General features: G+C 41.3%; 1 protein-coding gene across 4 annotated transcripts in view; it reads right to left on the bottom strand.

Annotated features, from left to right (window-relative positions):
• Window positions 1–12,515, bottom strand: part of PARP4 (poly(ADP-ribose) polymerase family member 4) — a 57,507-nt gene that overhangs the window by 19,231 nt on the left and 25,761 nt on the right. For all 4 annotated transcript variants that reach the window (XM_032219829.1, XM_032219830.1, XM_032219827.1 and 1 more), the window contains exons 17-24: window positions 11,842–11,928; window positions 8,840–9,004; window positions 8,027–8,070; window positions 6,633–6,714; window positions 5,789–5,926; window positions 3,879–4,074; window positions 1,947–2,017; window positions 1,411–1,598 (exon numbers count right to left, since the gene is read on the bottom strand). In XM_032219829.1, coding sequence (XP_032075720.1) covers window positions 1,411–1,598; window positions 1,947–2,017; window positions 3,879–4,074; window positions 5,789–5,926; window positions 6,633–6,714; window positions 8,027–8,070; window positions 8,840–9,004; window positions 11,842–11,928 — 971 coding nt within the window. The remainder of the gene's footprint in view (window positions 1–1,410; window positions 1,599–1,946; window positions 2,018–3,878; window positions 4,075–5,788; window positions 5,927–6,632; window positions 6,715–8,026; window positions 8,071–8,839; window positions 9,005–11,841; window positions 11,929–12,515) is intronic.

Raw genomic sequence — 12,515 nt, 5'->3', positions numbered from 1 at the left:
GGAAATGGCCCATTTTCCTGAAGCCTCCAGAGGGTGAAAAACAGCCCAATGTGCAAACTGGAAGTCCATTCCTGAACGGACAGGGAAGCCTCCGGAGAGTGAAAAACTGCCAAAAATCAAGGCCAAAAATCAGCAGGCTAGCACGCGCTGCAGCAGACAAGGCAACACCTCGCGTGCCTCAGAAATGGCTCCACACGTGCCATAGCTTCGCCATCATGGCTATATGCAATATATACTGGGCATAGTTACAGCGCTTTGTGTATTGCCTCACACTCCGCCCAGCAGCATGATGTCACACTGGCCACATGATTGTGGAAATGTCTTCGGGCAATGCTTGCTCAATGACCTTGAAACAGAAATGAGCCCTGCCCACTAAAGTTGGTCACAGCTAGCGGAATAAAATACGCAGGGACTCCTTTATGGTTACATTAGGGCACACATCAAATTTACTGTAAATTGTACTAGCATATGTTGAGCATCCAAAGAGTGGGAACAAAAAGGTCAGAAAAAATGGCAAGGATTAATGATATGTGAGACTGATCTTGTAGGTAGGAAAGAGAGCCACAGACTGGACAACTGGCAAGTGAAAAAGTTGTCAGCCACAGAAGGAATGATGACGTGGGAAGCATTTCAGAAGTGACCCCCCACTACTGTTCTGGAGAGTAAAAGGAGAGGGGGGAGAGAAATACTTTCAGTCTTGCAAGATACTGTTAATGTAACCTTACAATGAAGATTGTATTCCTGGTTATGCTTTTTGTCTGGACTACCAGACAGGGCTAATATAACTTCACCTATTTGTCTTATGTTAAAAGGGTGCTTTTGCCTATCTGTAAAATCTCTATTGTTGCCCTATAGAAGGGGGTCAAAATCAAGGACTGGGGCCTGGCCCATAGGATGCTTAGATCTGGTCCACGGGGCCATCCTGGAAACAGCAAAGGACCTGTCCATGGTGCTTCTGCCAGTGAAAATGGAGCTCGGGAGGGCTGCCCTTCCCAACTCCATTTTCACTGGCAGAGGGTTGCAGGAGGCCGTCTCAGACAAACACAGAGCTCGGGAGCCCACTTTCGCTGGCAGAGCACTCGGGTCACCACAGGTGCCCCTGACATGAGTGATGTTGAGCTGGCCACGCCCACCCTGGCTCCCAGAGGTCAAACACAACCTTGATGTGGTCCTCAGTGAAATAGAGTTTCACTGAGGGCCCTATAGCAATGTTTCTCAACCTCAGCAACTTTTAAATGCATAGATTTCAATTCTCAGACTAGTTAGAGAATGCGGGCTAGAGAATTCTGGCAGCTGAATTCCACACATCTTAAAACTGTTGAGACAGAGGAACACTGCCCTATAATTTACCAGGTCAAATATGCTTTGTAATTCTGTTCAGATGTCAGTTTTCATCGACTTTGCACTTACCTCACTCCACATGTGAATATTCGGGTGTGCAGTGTATTTTTCTTCACCACCTCCAGGGTAACGTCTTCATACTGAATGTGTCCATCAGATATAAGAATAATATTGCGCTTGCTTTTAGTTGGGTAAAGCAAACTCAGATAATGCAGTACCTTCCATAAGTTTGACTCTCCCATTGTAGCTGTAGCTGACTAAAAATTAAAAATAGTTCAGTTTAGTTCAGTTCAGTTTATTAAACTTGTATGCCACCCTATTCCCAAAGGGACTCAGGGCGGCTAACAAACCGATAGGGAAAGGGAGGAATACAAAGAAAACAAAACAAGACAACAACAAAATACACAAAAACAGATTTAAAAACTCCTCAACAGCCACAACACTCTCTCATAAAAGCTAAATTAAGATCATCATCGTCCAGATGCGTCAAATCTCAAGTCCCATAACTGACCATAACTGGAAGTTTAGGATTGTAATTTTATGGAACTATATCCCAGCCTTAGGATACTAGACAATTGGTATTCCTTGTCTAATAATAAACTTACTGTGATAAATTCTTTCAAAGCTACAGAATCCATAGGAGAATATTCAAGGTTGGAACAAAGTTCTACAAAATCTATAGAAAGGCAAAAAGTGTTACATATAATAATATATAAATAATATATATTTATTAGACATTAAGTTATCATAATTACAGATGTGAAATTCAAAGCATAATTCCATAATTCAGAAATAAATTTCATTGATAACATAGAGCTTAGTCCTGGGTAATTGTAGGATGATCAAATGATGATTCAAAAAATCTGCATGGACACTGGACAGACCTCTAAAGCACCGATTCTCAAACTACGGCCTGTGGGCTGGATACGGCCCACCAATGCAAAGTATCCCACCACACCACGGAGTGGTAGGATTCAGTCCTGCCCCCTGCCCTGACCTTCAACCTTATCTTGCAGCAAGCATCCACTCCAGTTGCACTTCTGGTTAATTATTTCACCAGCTGAGCTGCACTTCTGATCACACCGCTGCTGCCGAAGGTAAGGCTGAAGGGTGCTGAGGAGGGCCAGCTGACTGAGGGGTGATCTGGCCAGTGCAGTCACGTGATCCAGGGCCGGTGGGTGAGTAGGGAAGGGGATGCTGCTGGCTTGCAAAGCAGCTCTGCTGCCAGCTTGTAAAGTAGTGCTTTAAAAGTCTTTAAATATGCTGAGGACCCAGACTGTGGGGGCGATATGCTGACTCTGTAAACCGCTTAGAGAGGGCTGAAAGCCCTATGAAGCGGTATATAAGTCGAACTGCTATTGCTATTGCTTTAAAAACACCTTTCAGGATGTTTTTCAGAGCCATATGATCCAGGTCCGGTGGGTGAGTAGGGAAGGGGCAAGTACATTTTTTTTTTCCACATTTTATTGAGATTTATAGGCCGCCCTTCTCCCTGAGGGGACTCAGGGCGGCTTACAATCACAAGGGGAGGGGGTGCAGTACCAAGAGACAAACAATAGTGAACAAAATAAAATGGTAAACCACAACATGCATTCAACAGTCAGCCAGCACTCGGGCGGGTAAATTGGAAACCTATCCCCAGGCCTGCTGGGAGAGCCAGGTCTTGAGGGCTGTGCGGAAGGTGTGGATGGTGGTGAGGGTACGAATCTCAACGGGGAGCTCGTTCCACAGGGTCGGAGCTGCAACAGAAAAGGCTCTCCTCCGCGTAGTCGCCAGTCGGCACTGACTGGCGGATGGAATTCGGAGGAGGCCCAGCCTGTGCGATCTAATCGGTCGGAGGGAGGTGATCGGCAGAAGGCGGTCTCTCAAATATCCAGATCCACTACCATGGAGTGCTTTAAAGGTGGTCATCAGTACCCTGAAGCGCACCCGGAGACCGACAGGTAGCCAGTGCAGCTCGCGGAGTACAGCAAGAACAAAGGCAAAATGGACTGCTAAATTGGCCATGCCCACCCAGTCACATGACCATCTAGTTACACCCACCCAGCTGGTCCAGCCCCCAACAGTCTGATGTGAATTGATCCTGTTTAAAAAGTTTGAGGACCCCTGCTCTAAAGAATATATGGGTAGTCTTCAACTTATGACCGCAGTTGAGCCCAACATTTCTGTTGCTAAGCAAGAAAGTTATTAAGTGACTTTTGTGGCCTTCTTGCCCCAATGGTTAAGTGAATCACTGCAGTTGTTAAGTTAGTAAAATGGTTGCTAAGTGAATCTGGCTTCCCCATTGACTGTGCTTGTCAGAAGTTTGCAAAAAGTGATCACTTGAACCCAGGACACTGCGATCATGCCAGTTGCCAACCGTCCAAATTTTGATCATGTGACAATGGGGATACTGCAATTGTCATAAGCATGAAAAAAGTCATTTTTCTGAGGTAACTTTGAACGGTCACTAAATGAATTTTTGTAAGTTGAAGACTACCTATACCAAAGCAAAGAATAGAAAAGGTGACATAATTAATTCCATAAAGAAGTCTTACTTGTCCCAAATTTGAGTACACTTATTTTTCTTGTCAAATGACATGAGTTTAGAGCATGTAATGCAATCTGCTTGGCTTGCTGGATTGCTGAACCGGCCATGGAATTGGAGCAATCTAGGCAGATGACAGCTTCACCTTGGAGGCTTAAATGATCAAATGGAATTTCAAACTCTGGTTGAAATACAAGCATACAGGCCTAAAAGGAAGGAAATGAGGAAAAATATCAACCAAAAGCTCAGTGGTGGGCTGCAACCGGTACGTCCCGGTACGAATGTACCGGTGCCTGCCGGGAACACCGGGTACTGTTCCGGTATGGTGCTCGGGAGGGTCTATCTGCCCGTCCGTGCTCCTTACTAGTATTTGAGCTCTTAGGCGCTTGCACTTCCATGCATGGAGCGCACGGCGCCTGTGTGACGCTCCGCCGAGCACCTGGAACATTGCAGGAGGTAAGGACGCATGCGTGCGCTGCACTTGTGTGCTCGCGTTCATGTGGTGGACGCCGGGCTCCGTTGCACCGTACCAGTTGCACCGGAATCCAGAACCCACCACTGAAAAGTATCCATCATAAATGACAAGCAGACACCAGACAAGGCAGAAGACTCATCACAGGTGACAAAATCTGGCATTTGTTATGGTTCAGTGACAGACAAGTGATTTGTCAGAACTCTGGAGTGTCACAAATTCAGCATCCTGAAAATCTCTCTGAATTCAGGAAGTCCTCAACTTACAACCACAATTGGGACTGATTGTACCTCACTGTGGTTGCAAATTGAGGAACCGGATGACTAGACTTGAGTTTTTGACTGCTTTTACTGTGGTTGTTAAGTGAATCATGAGGTGGTAAATCCGAATCCACTCTCCCAAAGGAGTGTTTTTTTTGCTAGGAAACCAGCAAAAAAAAATGCTGGAAACCAGCAGAAAGTATTGCAAATCACAATCGTTTAACCGTGGGTTGCTGCAACTGGTCGTAAATTGTATTGTATTTATTATATTTATTAGTTTGTCAAACATGTACAAGATAGCAGGTATAAATATAAACATGGCTATAAATGAAAGAAATGAATACAAATAGATGGGGACCGTAGGACAGGGACTATATGAGCCAGTTGCCAAGTGCCTGAAACACAAACACATATAAAAGGACATGTTTTATGATAGTTGGAAATGCTTTGCGAGCCATAAAGATCTTTTCCGAAGCTATTGTAAATCCAAATGGTCATTTAATGTATGAGTCAAATAACCAAGGATTGCTTGTATGCAATTGAACTAGGTAGTAGATGGAGGGCTGGTGGCTTAATGCTACTAACTAACGCTCTCTCACTTATTGTTGTATGCCAGCTGCTCAGGAATTCTTGGAGGGAATTAAACGCTTCTTGCAGATGGCACTGTATCCAAGCTGGACTTAGATTTTTCTAATCAGCAAAAAGCAAGCAGTACAGGTAGTCCTCAACTGACGACCGCAATGGAGCCCAGAATTTATGTTGCTAAGTGAGAAATTTGTTGAGTGAGTTTTGTCCAGTCTTAAGACTTTTCTTGCCACCTTTGTTAAGTGAATCACAGCAGTCGTTAAATTAGTAACATGGTTTCAAACCATTGACTTTGCTTGTCAGAAGGTGGGGAAAGAGGCTCACAGGATTCCGTGACATTGCAACCATCACAAATATGAACCAATTGTTAAGCATCCAAACATAAATCACGTAACCATCGGGATGCTGCAACAGTCATAAATGTGAAAAATGAGTCATTTTTTTCCATGCAGCAAAGAAAGTTCCTCTTTGCTCCTCTTTGACTTCTCAAACACACCCTGCAGATACATACAAAGTTTTACAAGCAAAGACATACTTAATAAAATGTCCAGTTTGGTCCAGTTATATATCATGATATATTTTAAAATAATTTTAAAAAATCACCTCGCTCTCTTCATCTGGATGTTTTTCTACCCACATTCTGGGCAAATATACATCGCCAATCAAGATTTCCATCGAAAAGCCACTAGCATCCAATAAACTGCCTTCAGTTGTGGAAACCACTGCTTTGCAATCTGTTTTCTAAATTAAGGGAATATGCAAGAAAGAAAAAATTAAAAAATGCAGTAAGACAACCTAAATTATTGCAACCTGATCTTTTCAGACATATCTGCCTAGCTACGGGCCCTAATAAAAGTGTGTGAGCACAAAATCTTACAAAATAGGACTTTACAATCCTGAAATCTTGTCCTCTATTCTCTTTATACTTCTTCACCCACATACTTGATGAAGTAGGAATTATTTCTCTTTAGATTTTCATTTAATTTTTTTTAATTCTACAAACACTAGAGCAATGTTTTTCAAACAGTGTCTAGTTGATTAATGTGATGAGGTTCCAGAAGACAATAAGAGCAACTAAGAAAAAGAGTCGCTTGAACACAGCCAATTTTTTAATCACTGCAGCTGATTAAACTAACTACCCTTTTGATTATCAACTAGGAAATTTAATAACGGGTTCTGCAGCCTGAGAAAGTTTGAAAGCTTCTGCCCTAGAGGGCCCCACAAGGCTGTTGATATCTTTCTCTTGTGATAAGGTGATAATAATTTAGCAACAACATTCACAGTCTAACCTTGGAAGCAAAAGGAATTATTCTGGGAAGGCTGCCTAATACAAAACCCAGTGCAGTAGTGCCAGACAAGGATTTATTTTGATGAAATTGTGCAGAGTCTGGTTTCATGGTTTTTCAAGCTATTTATATGTTAATGTTGCATTAAGCAATGTACTTACCTTTATTTTAAGCTGATGTGTCCAACTACTAATGTTATTGATTTTGAAGGGCATTTCAATGGACATTTCTAAGCTGAACGCTCTGTCATAAGATAAACAGAATTCACATACAGTTTAGGATGCAGCTAAGACATAACACAAATTTAGATAAGTAGGAAGATTTTTTTTCTTAAAAAAATCAATTAAAGGACCCAGATATGAAAGATTAGCAGCCACATCATGTAACTGTTTATGTTTTGGAGAGACACTATGGGCTGCCGGCTAGACTAGAAAGATGAAAGTTGACAATGGTAAATCACTTCTATAATATACCAAGGAAAGTTAATGGAAGTTAAAGGATTTTAGGAAAGATACAGAATGTTAATAAATAGCTGAGATGCTCAGAGAAATAATTAAGCAGATATCCCATTCAGAGAAACATATTTTGGGTTGCAATGAAAGGCAGGTTTTTTATATTTTTTCTCTTAGGAAAAAAATCATTATTCAATCATTTAGTCAAACAGTTTGTCTATCTACCATTTAGTTACCCACTCACCAAGTTTCAAAACAGGGGTGCCAAACTCAATTTCACTGAAGGCTGCATCAGAGTTGTGTTTGACCTCAGGGGGCCGGGGTGGCCAGCTTGACGTCACTTGTGTCGGGGGCACCTGTGGTGGCCTGAGTGATCTGTCAGCGAAAACAGGCTCCCAAGCTCCGTTTTCAGCTGCGACGGCCTCCTGCAACTCTGTGCCATTTTTGCTGGCAGAGGCAATCCGTGACAGTCCTTCACTGTTTCCAGGGCGGCCCTGCGGGCCAGATCTAAACACCCCACAGGACAGATCCAGCCTATGGGCTTTGAGTTTGACACCCCTGCTTCAGAACAATCATATGATGAGTGCCACATCTCACGATGTTTCTGAATGTTAGAAAGGGTAGAAAGAAGCTCGAATCTTCGGGATGTGAGCTTCTTTTCTCCAGCTCACTGCTGGAGTTCTCTTCTGCCCAAGGGGTGGCGGGAAACTCCAATATTGGGCTGGATAAAAGTTTGAATCCTGAAGATCTTTCTTTCTCCAGTCCCCACATGTCCTCTCTCTCCCAAGTACATGGAGGAGATTGGAAATCATTTTGCAGGAGGCAGCAGCTTGTAACTTTTTCTGCTGGCTTCCCCACTGACTTTTTGGAGAAGCCAGCAGAGAAGATTACAATCACATGATCATAGAATGCTTGACAAACAGTCATAGGTGTGAAGAGATTGCCAAGCACCTGAAATGTGATCATTGACTGCAGGGGTGTCACAACAATGATAACTTTAAGGATAGGTCATAAATAATATTTCCCGGGTCCCTAGTAACCTTGAGGATTACCTCTAAGTTTTAACGTGCAAATAAGAACACTGTGGCAGTTTACTAACTCACCTTTTTGCTTCTGTTTGTCTAATGCAAATTTTCCTTACTGAGTCCTGGTCAAAAGACAAAGATATGAAACATCATGCTCTGGAAGATAACATTTATCTTGGCAAGGGTATTTTAGTAAAACTTTTTCCTTCTTTTATTGATTACTTTGGATTTTCCAATACAAGAGAGAGTTACCAGAAAAGCTGATATTCAATACATATGGCAACCCTAAAGCTTCAAAGTTTACATTAAATAAAGCAATAAATTACATTTTAGGGCTTCTTCAAAGTCACATTCCTCCTGTTAAGCATATTAAATCCATAACAAAGTAAACTACTATAAAGATAATTTGCTTGTGGTTATAACCGCAAACCATTTCATTAAGCACAGTAAGGCTCATAGTTTTGACACTTTATAGCAATCAACCAGAGGTGGGTTCCTATTGGTTTGGCCCAGTTTGGCCAAACTGGCAGTAACTTGGCAATCTGGGTCGCTGAAACCGGCAGCAAGCCAGGCCTGTCACACCCCCAAACAGGTTCTCCTATGGCGGCACCATTTTTATTTTTGGTTCTGCGCATGCACAGAACAATTTTCATTGCAGAAATGTATCCCCCCCCTTTTAATGTTTTGCGCATGCGCAGACCTTTTTAGGTGCAAATGCGCATGTGCAATTTTTTGCGCACCGAACCGGCAGTAATCCCGGCAACAACCCACTCCTGCAGTCAACCATGTCTCCTTCAGCTGTCTTAAAAGAAGAATAAATGAGGCATTTCATTTAAACCAGAAGCTCATTAGCAAAATTAATTAGCAACATCTTAGTAAAAGCATACCGACCTGTGTGTTTTCATTTAATGCTTTGTCTTGTTGCCAAGGAGCTACAGCAGCTGGCAAGTGAAAGCAAAGATTCCCATTTTCGTAACTGAGCTCCGTGATGTAGGTGATCTTGATGAGCACTTTTGTTGAAGGCGGCAAGTTTCCAACCGAAACAGTAAAAATGTCCTGTGAAATAATGTTTCAATTGCTTACAAAAATATGATCTTACAAACAATAGTGCAGGCAATAATACTGGGCAATAAATGTTATTAATGAAATGTAGTTTAAGCATAACTGTCAGGGTTCCAAATAGCATCCTCAATAAAATAAGAGTCCAAGGCTAGAGATTCCTCAAAGTTCCAGTTTATTAGAAGAGCCATGTTGGCACATCTGGGAAAACCCGAATCTGAGAGCTTTCTGGTTTTCCTCACCCAGTCAAAAGTTCAAGACTGTGTCCAGCACCCACATGTCCATCACATGGTCCAATCAGTCACTGTCCCACAACGAGATTCCTTGTTGTGGGCAGCGAGATTCCTCATTGCGAGACAGGGAGGTTCCCCTCCAGGTGCCAAGGCAAATGACCTTGACTTTCTGAGAAAGAATGTTATTTTGACTATACAGCTCTTATGCCCCACACAATTCTCCCCTCCCGATTTCCCACAGTGGAACATGTGGCAGGCTTGAGGCCCACTGTAAAAGATGACTTCCAAGCCTGACAATAACTTTGCAAGCAAAAGGCCTTTGGTTTAATCCCTGACATCTTAATGTAGGGCAGAGGAAGATCTATTTCTGAAAACCTGGAGAGCTGTTGCTATTAGCTGGCCACTGATACCCTAGAAAACAGGTGTCAAACTCGACACGTCACTTTGTCATCATGTGATGTTTTGGGATGTTTCACAGAGCTGGGGTGGGCGTGGCCCGGCCATGACACATCTGGCCCGTTTGACACCCCTGAGCTAGAACAACCAACATTCTGCATGATATCCCATGTTGCACAGTTTGCTTAATTGTGCCTTACAATAAATATTTACATATGGCACGGGCCATAAACTCTTGTTTACAAACCCAAATGATCAAACCACAATGCTTTTGATTTGATATAAGGCAGCTTTCTTAATTTTAACCCTGAAATCTATTTAATGGCAAAGAAAAACATTACCAGGAATGACTTGCATCTTATTTTACATCAATGCAGAAGTTCAAGCTCATGTAGAGAATCAGGGCTGTGACTTCCAACTCTTTCTGAGGAATCTGCTGTATTATTTGAATTTTGGATCTATGCATGTAAAAGACTAAATAATGGCAACTGGAGCAAAGTTTATTAAACTGAGATGTTTCATTACTCATCCAAGTAAGTTCTTCAGTCAAAATAACAATTTTTCATTAGGCATAGAAAGTCATTGGAATGAATTGCATTTTGACTGAAGAAGTTGCTTAGATGAGGACCGAAACATCTCAGTTTAATCTCAGTTTAAACATCTCCACTTAATAAACTTTGGTCCAGTTGCCATGATTTAACCTTTACATGCTTTTGGTCTGGATGATTGAGATTACATTTACATAATAGCAATAGCAATAACAGTAGACTTATATACCGCTTCATAGGGCTTTCAGCCCTCTCTAAGCGGTTTACAGAGTCAGCATATTGCCCCCAACAACAATCCGGGTCCTCATTTTACCCACCTCGGAAGGATGGAAGGCTGAGTCAACCCTGAGCCGGTGAGATTTGAACCGCTGAACTGCTGATCTAGCAGTCAGCCTGCAGTGCTGCATTTAACCACTGCGCCACCTTGGCTCTAATGTTGGCTCCAATATAATGTTGGATCTAGTGCTATAAACATGAAATATATGAAAATGTCCATATAATTGAGCATATATGCTATAACTCTGATGCCAATCCACATTTGCTTCGAATATATACAGTGTCATTGAACAGTTGTCCTTAACCAGAGAACAATACACTTACTCAATGTTTGCATCATCAGAACATTCTCAGTAAACAGACAATCACCATATAACAAAGGCACATTAACCGCACAACAGACAGTGACCAGATACATTGTAGTGTCTTGGGAGCTACTTAAGGAGCATAGAGAACAAAACACAAAGGGAATGACTTCTATGAAGGCATATGTGGGCTTTGTGAAAACTGTATTTCAAAATAAAGTGCCTGTAATAACACCAAATACTTCTTCATAAAATTGGATGTCCCAGAGCTTCTTCTGAACGTGTAGGCATATTCTTCTAGGAAGACATGTTGAGCAAGTAGATCTCCCAATAGTATATAGTTACTTATTTAAGGAAACGGTACAGAATCCGAGGAAGGTTCCCATATTATTTCCCTACTCTGGCAATAAACAAAATTTCTGTCTGTTCCAAAACCAGTGTTGCTATCTGTTGATTATTTGCTATAAGCAAAAAACCAGTTTATCTTACTCAACTTGGATACTCTTCTATCTTAATAACTGTCTATTGAATGGAACTAAATGTATACAGCTGTCCCATGATAATTCTTCTCCTAACCTCTACATCTAGATTATATATATATAAAATCCCAGTAAGGGTATGGCTAGCTGATGAGAGCTAAATAGCTTGAAATAGATCTATACTAGTCTCCCTTTATTTATTTATCAGCACAAATGCAACACAAATGTAACAAAGGCAACAGTAAAAATAATGGCTTTCTATCTGGATGGTCTCTTGAGATGAGCCGATAGACAGAGAAAGGAAGCAGTATGCTTCCTCCCATATTTGGGCATACCAGGAGTTGTGACATAATATATACATTTCCCTGGCTTAGCTGATAAAGGAGGAGAGCCTGTGGCTTAGTGGCTAGTACAACTGCCTAATATGTAATACAGCACAGGTTCAAATCCCAGTAAGGGTATGGCTAGCTGATGAGAGCTAAATAGCTTGAAATAGATCTATACTAGTCTCCCTTTATTTATTTATCAGCACAAATGCAACACACACAAACACACATACACATATAAAATTGTTCAATAAATCTATATATCACCTACCGGGGCATCCTGATCCATCAAATAAGCTCCATCGCCTCGACTGATGGCCTCTCTATATTCCTGATGTGCTTTTTCCTTTTCTTTAACCTATTAACGTTGAATAATGTGTAATACTTATCTTGGTTTGAAAGAAAATAAAAATAAAGTAACACACATCACTATGTCACACTCCATAATAAATCTCGGGAAGCAAGATATAGGAAGTTGATGGGATAACATATTAAGTTGGTTAATTGCATCTCAAAATAAGTTACTATTTAGAGAATGATTTCATTTTAATCTATTGGGAACAGAGATTTAGTAAACTCTTTTGAATCTAATTTAGATGATTCTATCAGAAATGATGCGCTCCTAAGCAGGAGACAACCTCAGAATAAAATAGAGCCCCCCCCCGCAACTCAAAATAAAGTCAAGCCCCACATGTAACAGATGATGCTCAATGTTTCCTTTTTATTCTTTTAAACATTTTATAATCAGGAGGGAGCTAGCCATGCATATATTTTGTTACAGATACCAACTTAATTATTTCTTACTTTAAAATATTTATTAAGTTTTTCTAAAACACAACTGTACTTATTCTCATATAAAAATGTAGCTTACTGCAAAACTAGAGGCTTTACTATTACTGTATCTAGGATCCAAAATTATCTTGCTCTACCACTGCTACATTTCCT

The sequence above is a fragment of the Thamnophis elegans genome, chromosome 6, assembly GCF_009769535.1.
Source record: "Thamnophis elegans isolate rThaEle1 chromosome 6, rThaEle1.pri, whole genome shotgun sequence".
NCBI lineage: Eukaryota > Metazoa > Chordata > Lepidosauria > Squamata > Colubridae > Thamnophis > Thamnophis elegans.
The sequence above is the reverse complement of the archived record's forward strand: the minus strand, read 5'-3'. Positions and strand labels throughout refer to the sequence as shown.